Source organism: Panulirus ornatus, chromosome 53 (genome assembly GCF_036320965.1).
Source record: "Panulirus ornatus isolate Po-2019 chromosome 53, ASM3632096v1, whole genome shotgun sequence".
Taxonomy (NCBI): domain Eukaryota; kingdom Metazoa; phylum Arthropoda; class Malacostraca; order Decapoda; family Palinuridae; genus Panulirus; species Panulirus ornatus.
In genome coordinates this window covers 16,179,903-16,202,852 of record NC_092276.1, presented here as the reverse complement: position 1 = coordinate 16,202,852, position 22,950 = coordinate 16,179,903, and the positions used below count along the sequence as shown (strand labels likewise).

At 41.7% G+C, this 22,950-nt stretch overlaps 2 protein-coding genes across 3 annotated transcripts in view; both read right to left on the bottom strand.

The window, feature by feature from the left end:
- Positions 1-7,794, bottom strand: part of LOC139765267 (uncharacterized) — a 73,933-nt gene extending 66,139 nt beyond the window's left edge. Inside the window, exon 1 of the mRNA XM_071692621.1 lies at positions 7,699-7,794. The gene's annotated coding sequence lies outside the window, so the exon portion shown is untranslated. The remainder of the gene's footprint in view (positions 1-7,698) is intronic.
- Positions 7,795-9,943: 2,149 nt separating this feature from the next.
- Positions 9,944-22,950, bottom strand: part of LOC139765266 (uncharacterized) — a 37,788-nt gene continuing 24,781 nt past the window's right edge. Inside the window, exons 5-6 of one of the 2 annotated variants that reach the window (XM_071692620.1) lie at positions 20,205-21,488; positions 9,944-10,433 (exon numbers count right to left, since the gene is read on the bottom strand). In XM_071692620.1, the coding sequence (XP_071548721.1) occupies positions 10,321-10,433; positions 20,205-21,488 (1,397 nt within the window). In that variant the 3' untranslated portion in view covers positions 9,944-10,320. The remainder of the gene's footprint in view (positions 10,434-20,204; positions 21,489-22,950) is intronic. The other variant, XM_071692619.1, reaches the window with a different exon arrangement.

The window sequence follows — 22,950 nt, the reverse complement described above, 5'->3', positions numbered from 1 at the left end:
CAGCAAGTTGACCCCTGTGCCAGATTGTTCCAATGCACTCTATCCCATGTATGCCTTGCACCCTCCTGCATGTTCAGACCCCCAATCACTCAAAATCTTTTCACTCCATCTTCCATCTCCAATTTGGTTGACCCCTTCTCCTTACTCCCTCCACTTCTGACACATCCTCTTTGTCATCCTCTCTTCACTCGTTCTCTCCATATGTCCAAACCATTTCAGTAGAGACTCTTCAGCTCTCTTAACTACAATCCACTTTCTATTACCAGACCTCTCTCTTACCCTTTTATTACTTACTCGATCAAACTACCTCGCACCGCATATCACTGTCAAACATCTCATTTCCAACAATTCTACCCCTATCCACACAACCTCATCTATAGCCCATGCCTCGCATCCATACAATATTGTTGGGATGACTATCCATTCAAATATATCCATTTTTGCCCTCCCAGGCAATAACCAATTTTTCCACACATTCTCCAGTGCTCCTAAAACCTTTGCCCCTTCAACCACCACGTGACTCACATCCACTTCCATGATCCCATTTGCTACCAAGTCCTCTCCCAGATATCTATAACACTCCATTTCCTTACATTTTTCTCCATCACACCCCCAGCTAACCTGACCTTCAACCCTGCTAATCCTAATAATATTGCTTTTGTTTACATTTAGTCTCAACTTCCTCCTACCACACACTGTTCCAAACTCAGTCAGCAGCTTCTGCAGTTTCTCATTCAAATCTGCCAATAGTGCTGTATCATCAGCAAACAACAACTGACTCACCTCACTAGGCCACTCACCCCCTACAGATTCTCTTCAAGACTGTCACATTTACTTCACTCACAGCACAGTCCATAAACAACTTAAACAGCCAATGAAACTGCACATCGCTGACGAAGACCAAACTTCACTTGGAACCACCCACTCTCCTCTGTTCCTACTTGTTCACATGCCTTACACCCTTAATAAATACTTCTCACAGCTTCTAAAAGCTTTCCTCCCACACCATATATCCTAGACCTTCCAAAAGCGATCTCTATCAACCCATCATATGTCTTCTCCAGATCAATAAATACCACATACAGATCCTTCTATTTCCCTAAGTATTTTTCACATTTACTATCAGTAAATTTTAGGGAGAATAAAAAGATGTTCTGGAAGGAGGTAAATAGGGTGCGTAAGACAAGGGAGCAAATGGGAACTTCAGTGAAGGGCATAAATGGGGAGGTGATAACAAGTAGTGGTGATGTGAGAAGGAGATGGAATGAGTATTTTGAAGGTTTGTTGAATGTGTCTGATGACAGAGTGGCAGATGTAGGGTGTTTTGGTCGAGGTGGTGTGCAAAGTGAGAGGGTTAGGGAAAATGATTTGGTAAACAGAGAAGAGGTAGTAAAAGCTTTGCGGAAGATGAAAGCCGGCAAAGCAGCACGTTTGGATGGTATTGCAGTGGAATTTATTAAAAAAGGGGGTGACTGTATTGTTGACTGGTTGGTAAGGTTATTTAATGTATGTATGACTCATGGCGAGGTGCCTGAGGATTGGCGGAATGCGTGCATAGTGCCATTGTACAAAGGCAAAGGGGATAAGAGTGAGTGCTCAAATTACAGAGGTATAAGTTTGTTGAGTATTCCTGGTAAATTATATGGGAGGGTATTGATTGAGAGGGTGAAGGCATGTACAGAGCATCAGATTGGGGAAGAGCAGTGCGGTTTCAGAAGTGGTAGAGGATGTGTGGATCAGGTGTTTGCTTTGAAGAATGTATGTGAGAAATACTTAGAAAAGCAAATGGATTTGTATGTAGCATTTATGGATCTGGAGAAGGCATATGATAGAGTTGATAGAGATGCTCTGTGGAAGGTATTAAGAATATATGGTGTAGGAGGCAAGTTGTTAGAAGCAGTGAAAAGTTTTTATCGAGGATGTAAGGCATGTGTACGCGTAGGAAGAGAGGAAAGTGATTGGTTCTCAGTGAATGTAGGTTTGCGGCAGGGGTGTGTGATGTCTCCATGGTTGTTTAATTTGTTTATGGATGGGGTTGTTAGGGAGGTAAATGCAAGAGTCCTGGAAAGAGGGGCAAGTATGAAGTCTGTTGGGGATGAGAGAGCTTGGGAAGTGAGTCAGTTGTTGTTCGCTGATGATACAGCGCTGGTGGCTGATTCATGTGAGAAACTGCAGAAGCTGGTGACTGAGTTTGGTAAAGTGTGTGGAAGAAGAAAGTTAAGAGTAAATGTGAATAAGAGCAAGGTTATTAGGTACAGTAGGGTTGAGGGTCAAGTCAATTGGGAGGTGAGTTTGAATGGAGAAAAACTGGAGGAAGTGAAGTGTTTTAGATATCTGGGAGTGGATCTGTCAGTGGATGGAACCATGGAAGCGGAAGTGGATCATAGGGTGGGGGAGGGGGCAAAAATTTTGGGAGCCTTGAAAAATGTGTGGAAGTCGAGAACATTATCTCGGAAAGCAAAAATGGGTATGTTTGAAGGAATAGTGGTTCCAACAATGTTGTATGGTTGCGAGGCGTGGGCTATGGATAGAGTTGTGCGCAGGAGGATGGATGTGCTGGAAATGAGATGTTTGAGGACAATGTGTGGTGTGAGGTGGTTTGATCGAGTAAGTAACGTAAGGGTAAGAGAGATGTGTGGAAATAAAAAGAGCGTGGTTGAGAGAGCAGAAGAGGGTGTTTTGAAATGGTTTGGGCACATGGAGAGAATGAGTGAGGAAAGATTGACCAAGAGGATATATGTGTCGGAGGTGGAGGGAACGAGGAGAAGAGGGAGACCAAATTGGAGGTGGAAAGATGGAGTGAAAAAGATTTTGTGTGATCGGGGCCTGAACATGCAGGAGGGTGAAAGGAGGGCAAGGAATAGAGTGAATTGGAGCGATGTGGTATACAGGGGTTGACGTGCTGTCAGTGGAGTGAATCAAGGCATGTGAAGCGTCTGGGGTAAACCATGGAAAGCTGTGTAGGTATGTATATTTGCGTGTGTGGACGTGTGTATGTACATGTGTATGGGGGGGGGGGTTGGGCCATTTCTTTCGTCTGTTTCCTTGCGCTACCTCGCAAACGCGGGAGACAGCGACAAAGTATAAAAAAAAAAAAAAAAAAAAAAAAATTCTTTAAAGCAAACACCTGATCCCCACATCCTCTGCTACTTCTGAAACCACACTGTTCCTCCCCAGTCTGATGCTCTGCACATGCCTTCATCCTCTCAATCACTATTCTCCCATACAACATATCATGTACACTCAACATACCTTAATCATAATTCACCTATCTCCTAGTCTCTAATCCTCTTTAGAATCCAAAGTTTCACCAAACTGCACTAATTCTGAATACTCAACACTGGTTAAAAGCCTTCCCTACAACACTCTTTGTATTTCCTTCATTGCTCTGTCTGCAACAAATCATACTGGTCTCTATGTAGCAACTGATAACTTACCAGTACCAAGTCTCTACTTCAGTTTCTACTTTAGGCTCTTCTGGTATGCAACAAAAATGATGTTTCAAGAAATAATATGCATTTTTACCATATGAAGGGTACAGAATCCAATAATAATACCCACTTTCTCTCATAACATCCAGTTTTCTGAGAAATATATACAATAAACCCTCAATTCAACAGACCCTGATTTAATGGACTGGGTAAATAATAATACATCAAAAAAAAATTCGAAAATCTCAAACACCACACCATGTGAATTTCATATTGCACTTGTTTTTGCAAGCATGGGCAATACTCACTTTGTTTCAGTCCTAGTCTACCTCAAGTTATTGTGCGGTCAGGTTGTATACAGAGCATTGTGACTTTATTCATTAAATAATTTTGCAAGCCCTTACAATTGAAAATGGCATCAAGTGATGGAGGAGTTAAAGAATGTGTGAGCTGTATACAGTATTACTGTATATATTGTACATTGTATTAAAAAATGGCCCATAGGTTACATTTGATTTAAGGGACTTTCAGCATCAACAGACATCCTCTCCCTCAGATCAGTCCATTAAATCAAGGGTTTATGTAGAACCTATTTGTATAGGTGGTGTACAACTACAGACACACAGAATGTAGACAGGGTCAATGTCCTTTTATTTCCTTTCTTTAATTCAAGCCAAACTCAGTAGGGAGCCTTCACACTAATGTGACATGTGGCAGGGTAGCAAGGAAGGAAGCAAGAGGCAAGTGACATGCAGCAGTTAGGAGCACCACATCACACAAAAGACTAAAGACTTTATTGACTCCTCAGAACAAGTTTGAAAGGCATCCTTCTCCATAACAGCAATTCATATGTTTCTATGTCGACTGCACATTCTGTGCATCTGAAGGAGACATGAGAATCTATAGCTTCTTTTGATAATGGGTGGATACAGTACATATCAATGGATTGCTTTTGGAGATTTGAAAGTTTTGTGCATGCTGCTTAGTCAGCAATCTTAATACATGAAAATGCCATGCATCTTATGTAAGTGGGATAGTAGAGCAAGAAATCAACACTAGAAAATGATGAAATGGCCACCTGGAAACACATTTACTCCAGATTCAAAGAACATTATTGATTGACCCCAATAAAGTTTTGTCACCACCACTCCATAAGAAGTTAGGATTATGAAGTGTCAAAGGAATTTCTTATGATTTGCACGGTATTCATATTTCAAAATAAAAGGAATTTCGTATGATTTGCATGACCTTTATATTTAAAATGAAAGGTTTTACGAAGATAAATATCAATATTTTACAAGTGACACTTAAAAAATAAATCATATTTCAAATCAGCAGAGCCAAGTCGCATAAAAACACTTAATAAGAAATTTCATCCTTTGTTTTAAATTGCATATTGGTGAATTATGAGTGCAAAGCTATGGTTACAACTGGGCTACACTACAACTGACAGTTAGCAAAATACGAGGTAGATGTAAGACACTGATGGCTTTTGGACTGGGGGAAGCCCATACTCCAGTAAGATGAATGGGTAGTGATGAAAGAACAGTCTGGTGGGGTTAAATTTACGACTGAGTTGTGAGGCAACTATTTAGTGCTTGCTGGGTTCATGCAGTGAGTATGTGTTTTATTCTATTTATTTATTTATTTTGCTTTGTCGCTGTCTCCCGCATTTGCGAGGTAGCGCAAGGAAACACAAGAAAGAAATGGCCCAACCCACCCCCATACACATGTATATACACACACATCCACACACGCAAATATACATACTTATACATCTCAATGTACCCATATATATACACACACAGACACATACATATATACCCATGCACACAATTCACACTGTCTGCCTTTATTAATTCCGATTGCCACCTCGCCACACATGGAATACCATCCCCCTTCCCCCTCATGTGTGCAAGGCAGCGCTAGGAAAAGATAACAAAGGCCCCATTCGTTCACACTCAGTCTTCAGCTGTCATGCAATAATGCCCGAAACCACAGCTCCCTTTCCACATCCAGGCCCCACAGAACTTTCCATGGTTTACCCCAGATGCTTCACATGCCCTGATTCTATCCACCAACAGCACGTCAACCCCGGTATACCACATCATTCCAATGCACTCTATTCCTTGCCCGCCTTTCACCCTCCTGAATGTTCAGGCCCCGATCACTCAAAATCTTTTTCACTCCATCTTTCCACCTCCAATTTGGTCTCCCACTTCTCCTCGTTCCCTCCACCTCCGACACATATATCCTCTTGGTCAATCTTTCCTCACTCACTCTCTCCATGTGCCCAAACCATTTCAAAACACCCTCTTCTGCTCTCTCAACCACGCTCTTTTTATTTCCACACATCTCTCTTACCCTTACATTACTTACTCGATCAAACCACCTCACACCACACATTGTCCTCAAACATCTCATTTCCAGCACATCCACCCTCCTGCGCACAACTCTATCCATAGCCCACGCCTCGCAACCATACAACATTGTGTTTGTTAGCGTTATAATTGTTGGGGGTTGGGTGAACTAAGTTGAGGTTGATGAAATAAGAGGCAGGTATAATCTATTCAAAGAACACATGACTTCAAAGAAGTCCATATACTTACCTTAAAGAAAAAAGAAAATAAAAAGGAGCAGCGTGGCTTCCAAAATTGTAGCAGATGTGTGGGTCAGGTGTTTGCTTTGAAGAATGTGAGTGAGAGATACTTAGAAAAACAGATGGATTTGTATGTGGCATTTATAGCTTTGGAGAAGGTGTATAATTGGGTTGATAGAGAAGCTTTATGGAAAGTCTTATGAATATATGGTGTAGGAGGTAAGCTACTAGAAGCAGAGAAGTTTTGATCAAGGGCATGTGTAAGAGTAGGAAGAGAGGAGAGTGATTGGTTCCCACAGAAGTTTAGTCTATGACGGGTGTGTGATGTCACCATGGTTGTTTAATCTGTTTATGGAAGGGGAGGTAAGGGAGGTAAATGAAAGAGTCTTGGAGAGAGGAGCGAGTTTCCAGTCTGTTGGGGATGAGAGTACCGGGGAAGTGAGTCAATTGTTGTTCGCCGATGATACAGCACTAGTGACTGATTCGAGTGAGAAACTGCAGAAATTGGTGACTGAGTTTGGAAAAGTGTTTGAAACAAGAAAGTTAAGAGTAAATGTAAATAAGAGCAAGGCTATTAGGTTCAGCAGGGTTGAGGGACAAGTTAGCTGGCATGTAAATTTGAATGGAAAAAAAATTGGAGGAAGTGAAGTGTTTGAGATATCTGGAAGTGGAACTGGCAGCAAATGGAACCATGGAAATGAATGTGAATCATAGGGTGGGAGAGGGGCTGAAGGTTCTGGGGGTATTGAAGAATGTCTGGAAAGAGGCCCTTTACAGCTAGAGACTAAGTGTGAGTGAATGTGGCCTTTTTTTGTCTTCTCCTGGCGCTACCTCACTGAGGGAGGGGGTAATGCTATTTCCTGTATGGCGGGGTGATGACAGGAGTGGATGAAGGCAAGCAAGTATGAATATGTACATGTGTATATATTGTTACGAACATGTGTGCGTGTGCGTGTGTCTTACCTGGAATACTGAATTTTAAGTGTTAACATAAATGATTTGTGCCTGATTAATGTGCTTCTGTTATTTTGTACTCTTTATTTCTTGTATTATATGGAGATTTAACCCTGGTGTTTGCTTTCATCCCATAATATTAAGATAGCATCATACAGTGTGCATAACATGATAATTGACGATCCTTCCCAGTAGAAGGATCTGTAACATAAAAACTCCCTTCAGCCTAGTCCAGCACTCCCTTGCCTGGTGCCCAACTCTCTTGGAGTTGCTCCCCTGACTCTTAAGAGTTACTGGCAAGGGAGCAGATTCTGGTGGGGTTACATGATTTTTGGAATTTCCTCTGCCATCAAAACCCTCTGAAAATCTCGGAAAGCAAAAATGGGTATGTTTGAAGGAATAGTGGTTCCAACAATGTTGTATGGTTGCGAGGCATGGGCTATGGATAGAGTTGTGCGCAGGAGGGTGGATGTGCTGGAAATGAGATGTTTGAGGACAATATGTGGTGTGAGGTGGTTTGATCGAGTAAGTAATAATATGGTAAGAGAGATGTGTGGTAATAAAAATCCAGGAACTCTTTTCATGGACATATCAGTGCATTCCCTTTCCTTCAAACATCTTTCTACTTAACAGTTACATCATAAACACTAAATAGCTTTCTCATACAACTTCATTTCTATGGTCAGATGAACACGACCAATTAAATAAACATACCACAGGAGCAGCATGCTGAACACTTCTTGGATATTGATGAGTTTTGTACTCTATCTGCTTTTGTAGAATGAAAAAAATCCAGAATACTAGTTTGGCTACCTGGAAAAAGAAAATTTCACCCATCAAAAGTCAGAGGACTAAATACACTTTATCAAAATAACCTCAATATAATCAACAATGAATGATCTAGCTATGTATCTATATCTCTGAAGCTTGTTCCATTTCAAACTCCCTCAAGGGGTGGCCATGGCAACAGAGTCTTCATTACTAGTGAACTCCAGTGGAGCTTCTTAGCCTTTAGTGCCTTACCCTTAACAGGCCACTGACAGAGAGCAAGTCTACTGCAGTGTTTGCAGAGGCACTACATTTTCTGTAAGGCTTTCACTACCACTTCTCTCTTCACCAGAGCACTCTCCCTGTCTCTCTCACTTTGCACACCACCCCGACCAAAACACCCTACATCTGCCACTCTATCATCAAACACATTCAACAATATTTTTATTTATTTATTTATTTATTTTGCTTTGTCGCTGTCTCCCGCATTAGCGAGGTAGCGCAAGGAAACAGACAAAAGAATGGCCCAACCCACCCACATACACATGTATATACATACACGTTCACACACGCAAATATACATACCTATACATCTCAATGTACAAATACATATACACACACAGACATATACATATATACACATGTACATAATTCATACTGTCTGCCTTTATTTATTCCCATCGCCACCTCGCCACACATGGAATAACAACCCCCTCCCCCCCTCATGTGTGCGAGGTAGCACTAGGAAAAGACAACAAAGGCCACATTCGTTCACACTCAGCCTCTAGCTGTCATGTAATAATGCACCGAAACCACAGCTCCCTTTCCACATCCAGGCCCCACAGAACTTTCCATGGTTTACCCGACGTTTCACATGCCCTGGTACAATCCATTGACAGCACGTCGACCCTGGTATACCACATCGTTCCAATTCACTCTATTCCTTGCACGCCTTTCACCCTCCTGCATGTTCAGGCCCCGATAAGAGTGCCAGATATAGGGTGTTTTGGTCGAGGTGGTGTGCAAAGTGAGAGGGTTAGGGAAAATGATTTGGTAAAGAGAGAAGAGGTAGTAAAAGCTTTGCGGAAGATGAAAGCCGGCAAGGCAGCAGGTTTGGATGGTATTGCAGTGGAATTTATTAAAAAAGGGGGTGACTGTATTGTTGACTGGTTGGTAAGGTTATTTAATGTATGTATGATTCATGGTGAGGTGCCTGAGGATTGGCGAAATGCTTGCATACTGCCATTGTAAAAAGGCAAAGGGGATAAGAGTGAGTGCTCATATTACAGAGGTATAAGTTTGTTGGAACGAGGGGCAGTATGAAGTCTGTTGGGGATGAGAGTACCGGGGAAGTGAGTCAATTGTTGTTCGCCGATGATACAGCACTAGTGACTGATTCGAGTGAGAAACTGCAGAAATTGGTGACTGAGTTTGGAAAAGTGTTTGAAACAAGAAAGTTAAGAGTAAATGTAAATAAGAGCAAGGCTATTAGGTTCAGCAGGGTTGAGGGACAAGTTAGCTGGCATGTAAATTTGAATGGAAAAAAAATTGGAGGAAGTGAAGTGTTTGAGATATCTGGAAGTGGAACTGGCAGCAAATGGAACCATGGAAATGAATGTGAATCATAGGGTGGGAGAGGGGCTGAAGGTTCTGGGGGTATTGAAGAATGTCTGGAAAGAGGCCCTTTACAGCTAGAGACTAAGTGTGAGTGAATGTGGCCTTTTTTTGTCTTCTCCTGGCGCTACCTCACTGAGGGAGGGGGTAATGCTATTTCCTGTATGGCGGGGTGATGACAGGAGTGGATGAAGGCAAGCAAGTATGAATATGTACATGTGTATATATTGTTACGAACATGTGTGCGTGTGCGTGTGTCTTACCTGGAATACTGAATTTTAAGTGTTAACATAAATGATTTGTGCCTGATTAATGTGCTTCTGTTATTTTGTACTCTTTATTTCTTGTATTATATGGAGATTTAACCCTGGTGTTTGCTTTCATCCCATAATATTAAGATAGCATCATACAGTGTGCATAACATGATAATTGACGATCCTTCCCAGTAGAAGGATCTGTAACATAAAAACTCCCTTCAGCCTAGTCCAGCACTCCCTTGCCTGGTGCCCAACTCTCTTGGAGTTGCTCCCCTGACTCTTAAGAGTTACTGGCAAGGGAGCAGATTCTGGTGGGGTTACATGATTTTTGGAATTTCCTCTGCCATCAAAACCCTCTGAAAATCTCGGAAAGCAAAAATGGGTATGTTTGAAGGAATAGTGGTTCCAACAATGTTGTATGGTTGCGAGGCATGGGCTATGGATAGAGTTGTGCGCAGGAGGGTGGATGTGCTGGAAATGAGATGTTTGAGGACAATATGTGGTGTGAGGTGGTTTGATCGAGTAAGTAATAATATGGTAAGAGAGATGTGTGGTAATAAAAATCCAGGAACTCTTTTCATGGACATATCAGTGCATTCCCTTTCCTTCAAACATCTTTCTACTTAACAGTTACATCATAAACACTAAATAGCTTTCTCATACAACTTCATTTCTATGGTCAGATGAACACGACCAATTAAATAAACATACCACAGGAGCAGCATGCTGAACACTTCTTGGATATTGATGAGTTTTGTACTCTATCTGCTTTTGTAGAATGAAAAAAATCCAGAATACTAGTTTGGCTACCTGGAAAAAGAAAATTTCACCCATCAAAAGTCAGAGGACTAAATACACTTTATCAAAATAACCTCAATATAATCAACAATGAATGATCTAGCTATGTATCTATATCTCTGAAGCTTGTTCCATTTCAAACTCCCTCAAGGGGTGGCCATGGCAACAGAGTCTTCATTACTAGTGAACTCCAGTGGAGCTTCTTAGCCTTTAGTGCCTTACCCTTAACAGGCCACTGACAGAGAGCAAGTCTACTGCAGTGTTTGCAGAGGCACTACATTTTCTGTAAGGCTTTCACTACCACTTCTCTCTTCACCAGAGCACTCTCCCTGTCTCTCTCACTTTGCACACCACCCCGACCAAAACACCCTACATCTGCCACTCTATCATCAAACACATTCAACAATATTTTTATTTATTTATTTATTTATTTTGCTTTGTCGCTGTCTCCCGCATTAGCGAGGTAGCGCAAGGAAACAGACAAAAGAATGGCCCAACCCACCCACATACACATGTATATACATACACGTTCACACACGCAAATATACATACCTATACATCTCAATGTACAAATACATATACACACACAGACATATACATATATACACATGTACATAATTCATACTGTCTGCCTTTATTTATTCCCATCGCCACCTCGCCACACATGGAATAACAACCCCCTCCCCCCCTCATGTGTGCGAGGTAGCACTAGGAAAAGACAACAAAGGCCACATTCGTTCACACTCAGCCTCTAGCTGTCATGTAATAATGCACCGAAACCACAGCTCCCTTTCCACATCCAGGCCCCACAGAACTTTCCATGGTTTACCCGACGTTTCACATGCCCTGGTACAATCCATTGACAGCACGTCGACCCTGGTATACCACATCGTTCCAATTCACTCTATTCCTTGCACGCCTTTCACCCTCCTGCATGTTCAGGCCCCGATAAGAGTGCCAGATATAGGGTGTTTTGGTCGAGGTGGTGTGCAAAGTGAGAGGGTTAGGGAAAATGATTTGGTAAAGAGAGAAGAGGTAGTAAAAGCTTTGCGGAAGATGAAAGCCGGCAAGGCAGCAGGTTTGGATGGTATTGCAGTGGAATTTATTAAAAAAGGGGGTGACTGTATTGTTGACTGGTTGGTAAGGTTATTTAATGTATGTATGATTCATGGTGAGGTGCCTGAGGATTGGCGAAATGCTTGCATACTGCCATTGTAAAAAAGGCAAAGGGGATAAGAGTGAGTGCTCATATTACAGAGGTATAAGTTTGTTGGAAAGAGGGGCAAGTATGAAGTCTGTTGGGGATGAGAGAGCTTGGGAAGTGAGTCAGTTGTCGTTCGCTGATGATACAGCGCTGGTGGCTGATTCATGTGAGAAACTGCAGAAGCTGGTGACTGAGTTTGGTAAAGTGTGTGGAAGAAGAAAGTTAAGAGTAAATGTGAATAAGAGCAAGGTTATTAGGTACAGTAGGGTTGAGGGTCAAGTCAATTGGGAGGTGAGTTTGAATGGAGAAAAACTGGAGGAAGTGAAGTGTTTTAGATATCTGGGAGTGGATCTGGCAGCGGATGGAACCATGGAAGCGGAAGTGGATCATAGGGTGGGGGAGGGGGCGAAAATTCTGGGAGCCTTGAAGAATGTGTGGAAGTCGAGAACATTATCTCGGAAAGCAAAAATGGGTATGTTTGAAGGAATAGTGGTTCCAACAATGTTGTATGGTTGCGAGGCGTGGGCTATGGATAGAGTTGTGCGCAGGAGGATGGATGTGCTGGAAATGAGATGTTTGAGGACAATGTGTGGTGTGAGGTGGTTTGATCGAGTAAGTAACGTAAGGGTAAGAGAGATGTGTGGAAATAAAAAGTGCGTGGTTGAGAGAGCAGAAGAGGGTGTTTTGAAATGGTTTGGGCACATGGAGAGAATGAGTGAGGAAAGATTGACCAAGAGGATATATGTGTCGGAGGTGGAGGGAACGAGGAGAAGAGGGAGACCAAATTGGAAGTGGAAAGATGGAGTGAAAAAGATTTTGTGTGATCGGGGCCTGAACATGCAGGAGGGTGAAAGGAGGGCAAGGAATAGAGTGAATTGGAGCGATGTGGTATACTGGGGTTGACGTGCTGTCAGTGGATTGAATCAAGGCATGAGAAGCATCTGGGGTAAACCATGGAAAGCTGTGTAGGTATGTATATTTGCGTGTGTGGACGGATGTATATACATGTGTATGGGGGGGGGGTTGGGCCATTTCTTTCTTCTGTTTCCTTGCGCTACCTCACAAACGCGGGAGACAGTGGCAAAAAAAAAAAAAAAAAAAAAAGTTTGTTGAGTATTCCTGGGAAATTATATGGGAGGGTATTGATTGAGAGGGTGAAGGCATGTACAGAGCATCAGATTGGGGAAGAGCAGTGTGGTTTCAGAAGTGGTAGAGGATGTGTGGATCAGGTGTTTGCTTTGAAGAATGTATGTGAGAAATACTTAGAAAAGCAAATGGATTTGTATGTAGCATTTATGGATCTGGAGAAGGCATATGATAGAGTTGATAGAGATGCTCTGTGGAAGGTATTAAGAATATGCGGTGTGGGAGGCAAGTTGTTAGAAGCAGTGAAAAGTTTTTATCGAGGATGTAAGGTATGTGTACGTGTAGGAAGAGAGGAAAGTGATTGGTTCTCAGTGAATGTAGGTTTGTGGCAGGGGTGTGTGATGTCTCCTTGGTTGTTTAATTTGTTTATGGATGGGGTTGTTAGGGAAATGAATGCAAGAGTTTTGGAAAGAGGGGCAAGTATGCAGTCTGTTGTGGATGAGAGAGCTTGGGAAGTGAGTCAGTTCTTGTTCGCTGATGATACAGCGCTAGTGGCTGATTCATGTAAGAAACTGCAGAAGCTGGTGACTGAGTTTGGTAAAGTGTGTGAATGAAGAAAGTTAAGAGTAAATGTGAATAAGAGCAAGGTTATTAGGTACAGTAGGGTTGAGGGTCAAGTCAATTGGGAGGTAAGTTTGAATGGAGAAAAACTGGAGGAAGTTAAGTGTTTTAGATATCTTGAAGTGGATATGGCAGTGGATGGAACCATAGAAGCGGAAGTGAATCATAGGGTGGGGGAGGGGGTGAAAATTCTGGGAGCCTTGAAGAATGTTTGGAAGTCGAGAACATTATCTCGGAAAGCAAAAATGGGTATGTTTGAAGGAATAGTGGTTCCAACAATGTTGTATGGTTGCAAGGCGTGGGCTATGGATAGAGTTGTGCGCAGGAGGGTGGATGTGCTGGAAATGAGATGTCTGAGGACAATATGTGGTATGAGGTGGTTTGATCGAGTAAGTAATGTAAGGGTAAGAGAGATGAGTGGAAATAAAAAGAGTGTGGTTGAGAGAGCAGAAGAGGGTGTTTTGAAATGGTTTGGGCACATGGAGAGAATGAGTGAGGAAAGATTGACCAAGAGGATATATATGTCAGAGGTGGAGGGAACGAGGAGAAGTGGGAGACCAAATTGGAGGTGGAAAGATGGAGTGAAAAAGATTTTGAGTGATCAGGGCCTGAACATTCAACAAACCTTCAAAATACTCACTCCTCCTCCTCACTTCATCACTACCTGTTATCACTTCCCCCCTTGCCCTCTTCACTGATGTTTATGGATGAGGTGGTTAGGGAGGTAAATGCAAGAGTTTTGGAGAGAGGGGAAAGCATTGTGTTGGGGATGAGAGGGCCTGGGAAGTGAGTCAGTTGTCGTTCACTGATGATACAGCACTGGTGGCTGATTTGAGTGAGAAACTGCAGACATTGGTGACTGAGTTTGAAAAAGAGTAAGAAAGGAGAAACTTGAAAGCAAACATGAATAAGATCAAGTTATTAGGTTCAGTAGGGTTGAGGAATAAGTTAGTTGGGATGTAAATTTGAATGAAGAAAAACTGGAGGAAGTGTTTTAGATATCTGGGAGTGGCCTTAGCAGTGAATGGAACCATGGAAGTGGAAGTGAGTCATAGGGTGGGGAGAGAGTGAAGGTTCTGGGAGCTATGAATAATGTGTGGAAAGAGATAATGTTATCTCGGAGCAAAAATAGGTATGTTTATTCCTTTAGAGGAATAGTAGTTCCACCTCCAATTTGGTCTTCTGCTTCTCTTTGTTCCCTCCACCTCTGACACATGTATCCTCTTTGTCAATCTTTCCTCACTCATTCTCTACATATGTTCAAACCATCTCAGTATAACCTCTTCAAGTCTCTTAAGAAAATACAGTTACCAGGAGAAATGGAATAAAACTCAAAGCTAAAATATGTAGTATGGACATGGGAAACAGCTTCTTTTCCAATGGATGTGATGAGCATTGGAATAAATACCTTCAAAAGTCATTTAGACAAATATTTCATAAATTCACGTATACTCTGAGAAAAGCACCAGAAACAGACAGTATAAACGACACCAGTAATGGGTACACTAGGAGACTAATGAGCAACAGTGAGGAGTCGGTGACAGCTTAAAAAACCGCTGAGCAGAATTACATTTTCTTGTCAGCTCAGTTTTTTTTACCAGACAACCCAGTAATGGGCCAATCAGAACTCCTGTTGTTTGTCTTTCTCATATGAACTCATGTAAACCACACATGCTTATCACCATACCTCTCTCTCTCTCCCTTTTATCAGTTTCTTGATAAAACCACATACGTTTTTCAAAAACTGACTCACTTCCTAAGCCTCCTCAATCACCTACACACTGCATACTCACTCCTCTCTCTCTCTGCAAGATCCTTGCATTTACCTCCCTCTCCACACTATCCATGAACTAATCAAACTGCCATGGTGACATCATGCACCCCTGCCACACACCCACCTTTTTGGAACCACTCACTCTCCTCTTTAACTATTTGAAGACACACCTTACACTCTTAGTAAAAATCTCTTACTGCTTGCAGTAATTTTCCTTCCTCCCTATGTTTCTCTAAGTATTTCTCACACACATTCAAAGGGACATGTGCTTGGCTGTAGGAAAGAAAGTTTACCAACCACTGCCAGTCACTGTTCTATAAAGAATGTTGAGTGCTTTATCTAAATATGTGGTGAGGTACCATGGCAAAAGCTTTATGTCTTTGTTAACCAAAATAATATGGATTGGAGGTTTAGGGTGGCTGAAGCCATCTGATATGGACTGTTTAGACTATGTTGAGGAAAATGGTAGTGGAATGTTTGTGGTAAAATCTAATGTCAGGGAGGAAGGGGAATGTCTGGACTGATTCTCTTCAAGATCAGCCTTTCAAGGGCCTTGAGGAGGGTGGATATAAAGAAAATGGGCTAGGAGGAAGAGGCTATGTTAGGTGGCTTGCCAAATTTTTAGACTGATGTTATGCCTCCCAGTTTCCATATGTCATTTATTCTCTTGAGTAAGTAAGACTGACTTATCAACATGAAGACCTGGACTGAGTGGTATAAGACATCACCTGCATCAGATGACACGGCAAGGTATCTTTGATGAGCTGTATCAATAGGCATACTCTAATGGAGTCCATCATTTCCCTGCTACTGGAATTAGAGCAACCTTGGAGCTGCAGGAGCTCCTGGAAAAGGAGTCCTTAGACAATTATAAAAAAGACAACCTAACTGGCTATGGGATCAAGGTGTTTCAGCTGGAGGTTATATGTTTGGAGTGTACCTAATGAGTTTGACTTTCCAAGTGATTTGACTGCCTCATGTATGTTGATTGCGTGAAGTGGGTTTGTGTATGTCTTGTAAGGTTTTTGTGTAATTCTGCTTTGAGGCACTTTTAGATTGTCCCTGATGTCTGGGTATTGTTTTAAAGCTATATCAAATTATGGAGAACTTCTCCTTTATCTACATTTTGCAAACTGTTCAAGGTTTCATTGCTTCCAAGTTTCACAGCACAGGTGCTAATAGTAAAAAAGCAATAAGCTGCAATAAAAACACCAAAATGAAAATACTGCATGATGATTCACACTATGACAGATAATAATCCTGTATCATGAGCGTTTATGTATATATAGGTGTATATGGGTGGCCCAACCTGTATCATGAGCATTTATGTATATATAGGTGTATATGGGTGGTTGGGCCATTCTTTATCTGTTTCCCTGTGCTACCTTGCTGACACAGTAAACAGTGGTTAAGTATAATACAATAAGTATATCTTTTTTTTTCAACAAGTTGACTGGTTAACAATTATTCACTTTACTAATGGTGCTGTAATATCATGTATAATATTTCAATACTTGGGAAGTGAGTCAGTTATTGTTTGCTGATGATACAGTGCTGGTGGCTGATTCATGTGAGAAACTGCAGAAGCTGGTGACTGAGTTTGGTAAAGTGTGTGGAAGAAGAAAGTTAAGAGTAAATGTGAATAAGAGCAAGGTTATTAGGTACAGTAGGGTTGAGGGTCAAGTCAATTGGGAGGTGAGTTTGAATGGAGAAAAACTGGAGGAAGTGAAGTGTTTTAGATATCTGGGAGTGGATCTGGCAGCGGATGGAACCATGGAAGCGGAAGTGGATCATAGGGTGGGGGAGGGGGTGAAAATTCTGGGAGCCTTGAAGAATGTGTGGAAGTCGAGAACATTATCTCGGAAAGCAAAAATGGGTATGTTTGAAGGAATAGTGGTTCCAACAATGTTGTATGGTTGCGAGGCGTGGGCTATGGATAGAGTTGTGCGCAGGAGGATGGATGTGCTGGAAATGAGATGTTTGAGGACAATGTGTGGTGTGAGGTGGTTTGATCGAGTAAGTAACGTCAGGGTAAGAGAGATGTGTGGAAATAAAAAGAGTGTGGTTGAGAGAGCAGAAGAGGGTGTTTTGAAATGGTTTGGGCACATGGAGAGAATGAGTGAGGAAAGATTGATCAAGAGGATATATGTGTCGGAGGTGGAGGGAACGAGGAGAAGAGGGAGACCAAATTGGAGGTGGAAAGATGGAGTGAAAAAGATTTTGTGTGATCGGGGCCTGAGCATGCAGGAGGGTGAAAGGAGGGCAAGGAATAGAGTGAATTGGAGCGATGTGGTATACCGGGGTTGACTTGCTGTCAGTGGATTGAATCAAGGCATGTGAAGCGTCTGGGGTAAACCATGGAAAGCTGTGTAGGTATGTATATTTGCGTGTGTGGACGTATGTATATACATGTGTATGGGGGTGGGTTGGGCCATTTCTTTCGTCTGTTTCCTTGCGCTACCTCGCAAATGCGGGAGACAGCGACAAAGAAAAAAAAAAAAAAGAAAAAAAAAAAAAAACTTATTTTTTTCAGTTTTCCTACCTATTCTAGCTGTTTGTCTTGCCTACTTTCTTTTTATATGTTAGCTGAGACAGCATGGGCAGGTGAGGCCCTAATCAAGGCCATCCCATGAACAATAGCTGTCATGTGTAATGCACCAAAACCACAGCTCCCTATCCACATCCAGACTCCACAAAACTTTACATGGCTTACCCCAGATGCTTCACATGCCCTGGTTCAGTCTACTGACAGCACGTCAACCCTGGTATACCACATCGTTCCAATTCACTCCTGTATTTTCAGGCCCTGATCGCTCAAAATCTTTTTCATTCCATCCTTCCACCTCCAATTTGGTCTCCCACTTCTCCATGTTCCCTCCACCTCTGACAATTATATCTTCTTTGTCAATCTTTCCAAACTCATTCTCTCCATATGTTCAAACCATTTCAACGCATCCACTTCAGCTCTCTCAACCACACTCATTTTATTTCCACACATTTCTCTTACCCTTTCATTACTTAATCAAACCACCTCACACCACATACTGTCCTCAAACATTTCATTTCCAACATATCTACCCTCTTCCATACAAACCTATCTATAGGCCATGCCTTGTAACCAAACAACATTGTTGGAACTCCTATTCCTTCAAACATACCCATTTCTGCTCTCCGAGATAACGTTCTCTCTTTCCACAAATTCTTCATCGCTCCAAGAAAATGCACCCCCCCCCCGTGACTCACTTCTGCTTCTATGATTCCATCCACTGTTAAGTCCACTCCCAGATGTTTAAAACATTTCACTTCCTCCTATTTTTCTCTATTCAAACTTGCATCCCAATTAACTTGTCCCTCAACCTTACTGAACCTAATCACTTTGCTCTTATTCACATTTATCCTTAACTTTCTTTTTCACACACTTTTCCAAACTCAGTCACCAACTTCTGCAGTTTCTCACCTGAATCAGCCACTAGAGCTGTATCATTGGCAAACAACAACTGACTCACTTCCTAGGCTCTCTCATCCACAATAGACTGCATACTTGTTCCTTTCTCCAAAACTCATGCACTTACCTCCCTAAACACCCCATCCACATACAAATTAAAAAAACCATGGGGACATCACACACCCCTACCACAAACCAACATTCAGTGGGAACTAATCACTTTCCTCTCTTCCTACTCATACAAATACCTTACATCCTTGGTAAAAACTTTTCACTGCTTCCAGCAACTCACCTCCCACACCATACACTCTTAAAACCTTCCAAAAGCATCTCTATCTACCCTATCATATGCCTTCTCCAGATCCATAAATGCTACATACAAATCCATCTGTTTTTCTAAGTATTTCTCACATACATTCCCCAAAACAAACACCTGATTCATACATCCTCTACCACTTTTGAAACCACACTGCTCTTCTCCAATCTGATGCTGTGTACTCGCCCTCACCCTCTCAATCAATACCCTCCCATGTAACTTCCCAGGAATACTCAACAAACTTATGCCTCTGTAGTTTGAACACTCACCTTTATCCCCTTTGCCTCTGTACAATGGCACCATGCATGCATTCTGCCGATCCTCAGGCACTTCACCATGGTCCATACATAATTGAATATCCTTACCAACCAATTAACAAAAGAGTCAACCCTTTTTTAATAAATTCCACTGCAATACCATGCAAAACCTGCCTCCTTGCCAGATTTCATCCTCTGCAAAGCTTTCACTCCCTCTCCTCTTTTTACCAAACCATTCTCCCTGACCCTCTCACTTCGCACACCACCTTGACCAAAATACCCCATATCTGCCATTCTACATATCTGCCATTCTATCAACAAGCACATTAAAAAACCTTCAAAATACTCAATCAATCTCCTCACTTCATCACTACCTGCTATTACCTCCCCGCCTGCCCCCTTCATCGATATTCCCATTTGTTCTCTTTGTCTTGCGCACTTTATCTACCTCCTTCCAAGGTATCTTTTTATTCTCCCTAAAATCTAATGATTCTCTCTCACTCCAACTCTCATTTGCCCTCTTTTTCAACCCTTGCACCTTTCTCTTGACCTCCTGCCACTTTTCTTATGCATCTCCTCCTCATTTGCACTACTTCCCTGCAAGTATCATCCAAACGCCTCTCTTTTCTCTTTCATTAACAACCTTACTTCTTCATCCCACCACTCACCACCCTTTCTTATCTGCCCACCTCCCACCTTTCTCATGCCCGGTACCAATTTTATCGACCAACCTGTAGGGGTGGATGAACGGCTGGGATGACTGTGGACTGACACCCGTAACCAGGATTCAAACCTCCCTGCCTTTTTTTCAAGATTTTACATGCCTAAATGTCTGGGGTCTAGACATCAGCATTAAATGCAATCAAACTCATACCATTCTAAACCTGCTTTTCCATTTCTTTACTGCACCTTGCTAACTTGTTTCTTTTATCTCTTCATAAACTGTAACCTGATTACACTGTCCAAACTGCTGCAAGCAAATGACAAAGATTGCACTCATATGACAGCCATACCAAAATAAAAAATTCTCTTGTAAAATCACTGAATATTTAAATAAAGAAATAGGAAAACTGAACTAACCTCTCCTTGATGGCTCAGGCAATTTTTCAAGATGAAAGTGAATGTGAATACATGGTTTGCATGTTGGTCCTCTATAACATAATTTTTCACTTGTTTTAGTGTCTTCCTCTTTTTGTGGAGATGTCTCACTTTCATTTCTTTGAACTATCTTCTCAGCAACATCAAAGTACTTCTCCACTGCAAGTTCTACTAAGTTTCCTAGACCATCGACAATATTTTTCTGGCACTTTTCCCTGAACCACGTAGACTTATCAAAGCTGCTTTCATTTCCATCATTATCCTTTTCATAACTTTCAATATGGGTAGTCCTATCATCATCTTCAATTGGTGTTTTGTTTCGCCGTTGTTTTTCTTTAATCTCTTTGTCTCTGACACTCCCTGTAACATCCTGAAGCAGGGATACAGAGGGAGATGAAGATTTTTGTGTCAGTCCATCAAAAGCGTTTCTTGCATTTTCACTGCATTCATATGGGTTAGGGTCAGAGGTCTCAGTCACAGTAAAATCTGCCATAAAGTTTTGGTCAGCACAGCTTCTTCTAAAGATTACTGTATTTTCACTAAAACTGTCATTCATGGAAATATCGGACCTCTTTATTTGGGAACCCACTGTTTCACCGTGTCCTACTGGATATTCATAATTCTTCAATGTGTCATGCTTAATCTGTGAAACAGAACTGATATCTAAGTCCAGTACTTCTGGATCTTCTAAGTTATCAATATTCAATTCTCTGCAAGTCTGTTTAATATTCCCAAATTTCTTCAATCTAACTAGTACTGGATAATGCTCTCCTAGCAAGGACTTCTCCCGCCCAGAAGTGAATGTCACCGTTTCATTGTTAGAATCATCCGAGTCAAAGAGTTGTACACTTTTATTTGTTTTAGAGCATGCAGAGTCCTTATCACTACTTACTCGGTCCTGTTCAATCTTAATTTTTGAGCTAAAATTACAAGAATCTATCCTCTCTCTTTTTGTAATAACAGTTGACTCCTCTACTTGTGAGGGACCAGCCACAGCCAGATTTTCATACTTTATATCACAGTTTATGGAGTCGATTTTTCTTACTGTAATTAAGTCTTTTCTGTCTTCCTGATCTTTAACATTCTTGGAGTCAATATTCCTTACTGTAATTATGTCTTGTCTGTCTTCCTGATCTTTAACATTCTTGGAAAGACTCAATTGAACAGGACACTTGTGTTTTTCCCGTAACTCTGCCAGGACTTTGTGGGTGAAATTCCAAAAGTGATTCTCATGCACTTCATGGCACTCAAGTCCTGCCTCACATTCTGCAAGACAGTTAAAATAAAACTGTAATAATACTTACTGAATAGCATTCTAATGAGTGAGAGACTTCTTTCTGGGTCTAAAGGCAAGGTAAAAACACATTTGCTTAAAATTCATGTTTAGGTTTAATTTTGGACAACTGATGACATGGAAGCTTCATAAATTCATTATGTAATGGTCCTATCATTACCATAACACGAGTATCTACTACTTACAAAGTATGCCTCTAAAGAATGAAGTGCAAGTCAGGGCAGCCTACTTTTGCTGGGATATGAAGCACTTATCTTTGTCCACTCCAAATGAAGTTACATGACCGCATATCAGTGATGGAAAATAAACTCAGATTATAAAAGCAAATGGATTTGTATGTCGCATTTATGGAACTGGAGAAGGCATATGATAGAGTTGATAGAGATGCTCTGTGGAAGGTATTAAGAATATATGGTGTGGGAGGCAAGTTGTTAGAAGCAGTGAAAAGTTTTTATCGAGGATGTAAGGCATGTGTACGTGTAGGAAGAGAGGAAAGTGATTGGTTCTCAGTGAATGTAGGTTTGCGGCAGGGGTGTGTGATGTCTCCATGGTTGTTTAATTTGTTTATGGATGGGGTTGTTAGGGAGGTGAACGCAAGAGTTTTGGAAAGAGGGGCAAGTATGCAGTCTGTTGTGGATGAGAGAGCTTGGGAAGTGAGTCAGTTCTTGTTCGCTGATGATACAGCGCTGGTGGCTGATTCATGTGAGAAACTGCAGAAGCTGGTGACTGAGTTTGGTAAAGTGTATGAAAGAAGAAAGTTGAGAGTAAATGTGAATAAGAGCAAGGTTATTAGGTACATTGGGTTGAGGGACAAGTCAACTGGGAGGTAAGTTTGAATGGAGAAAAACTGGAGGAAGTAAAGTGTTTTAGATATCTGGGAGTGGATTTGGCAGCGGATGGAACCATGGAAGTGGAAGTGAATCATAGGGTGGGGGAGGGGACAAAAATTCTGGGAGCCTTGAAGAATGCGTGGAAGTCGAGAACATTATCTAGGAAAGCAAAAATGGGTATGTTTGAGGGAATAGTGGTTCCAACAATGTTGTATGGTTGTGAGGTGTGGGCTATGGATAGAGTTGTGCGCAGGAGGGTGGATGTGCTGGAAATGAGATGTTTGAGGACAATATGTGGTGTGAGGTGGTTTGATCGAGTAAGTAATAATAGGATAAGAGAGATGTGTGGTAATAAAAAGGGTGTGGTTGAGAGAGCAGAAGAGGGTGTTTTGAAATGGTTTGGTCACATGGAGAGAATGAGTGGGGAAAGATTGACAAAGAGGATATATGTGTCAGAGGTGGAGGGAACAAGGAGAAGTGGGAGACCAAATTGGAGGTGGAAAGATGGAGTGAAAAAGATTTTGAGTGATCGGGGCCTGAACATGCAGGAGGGTGAAAGGCGTGGAAGGAATAGAGTGAATTGGAATGACGTGGTATACCGAGG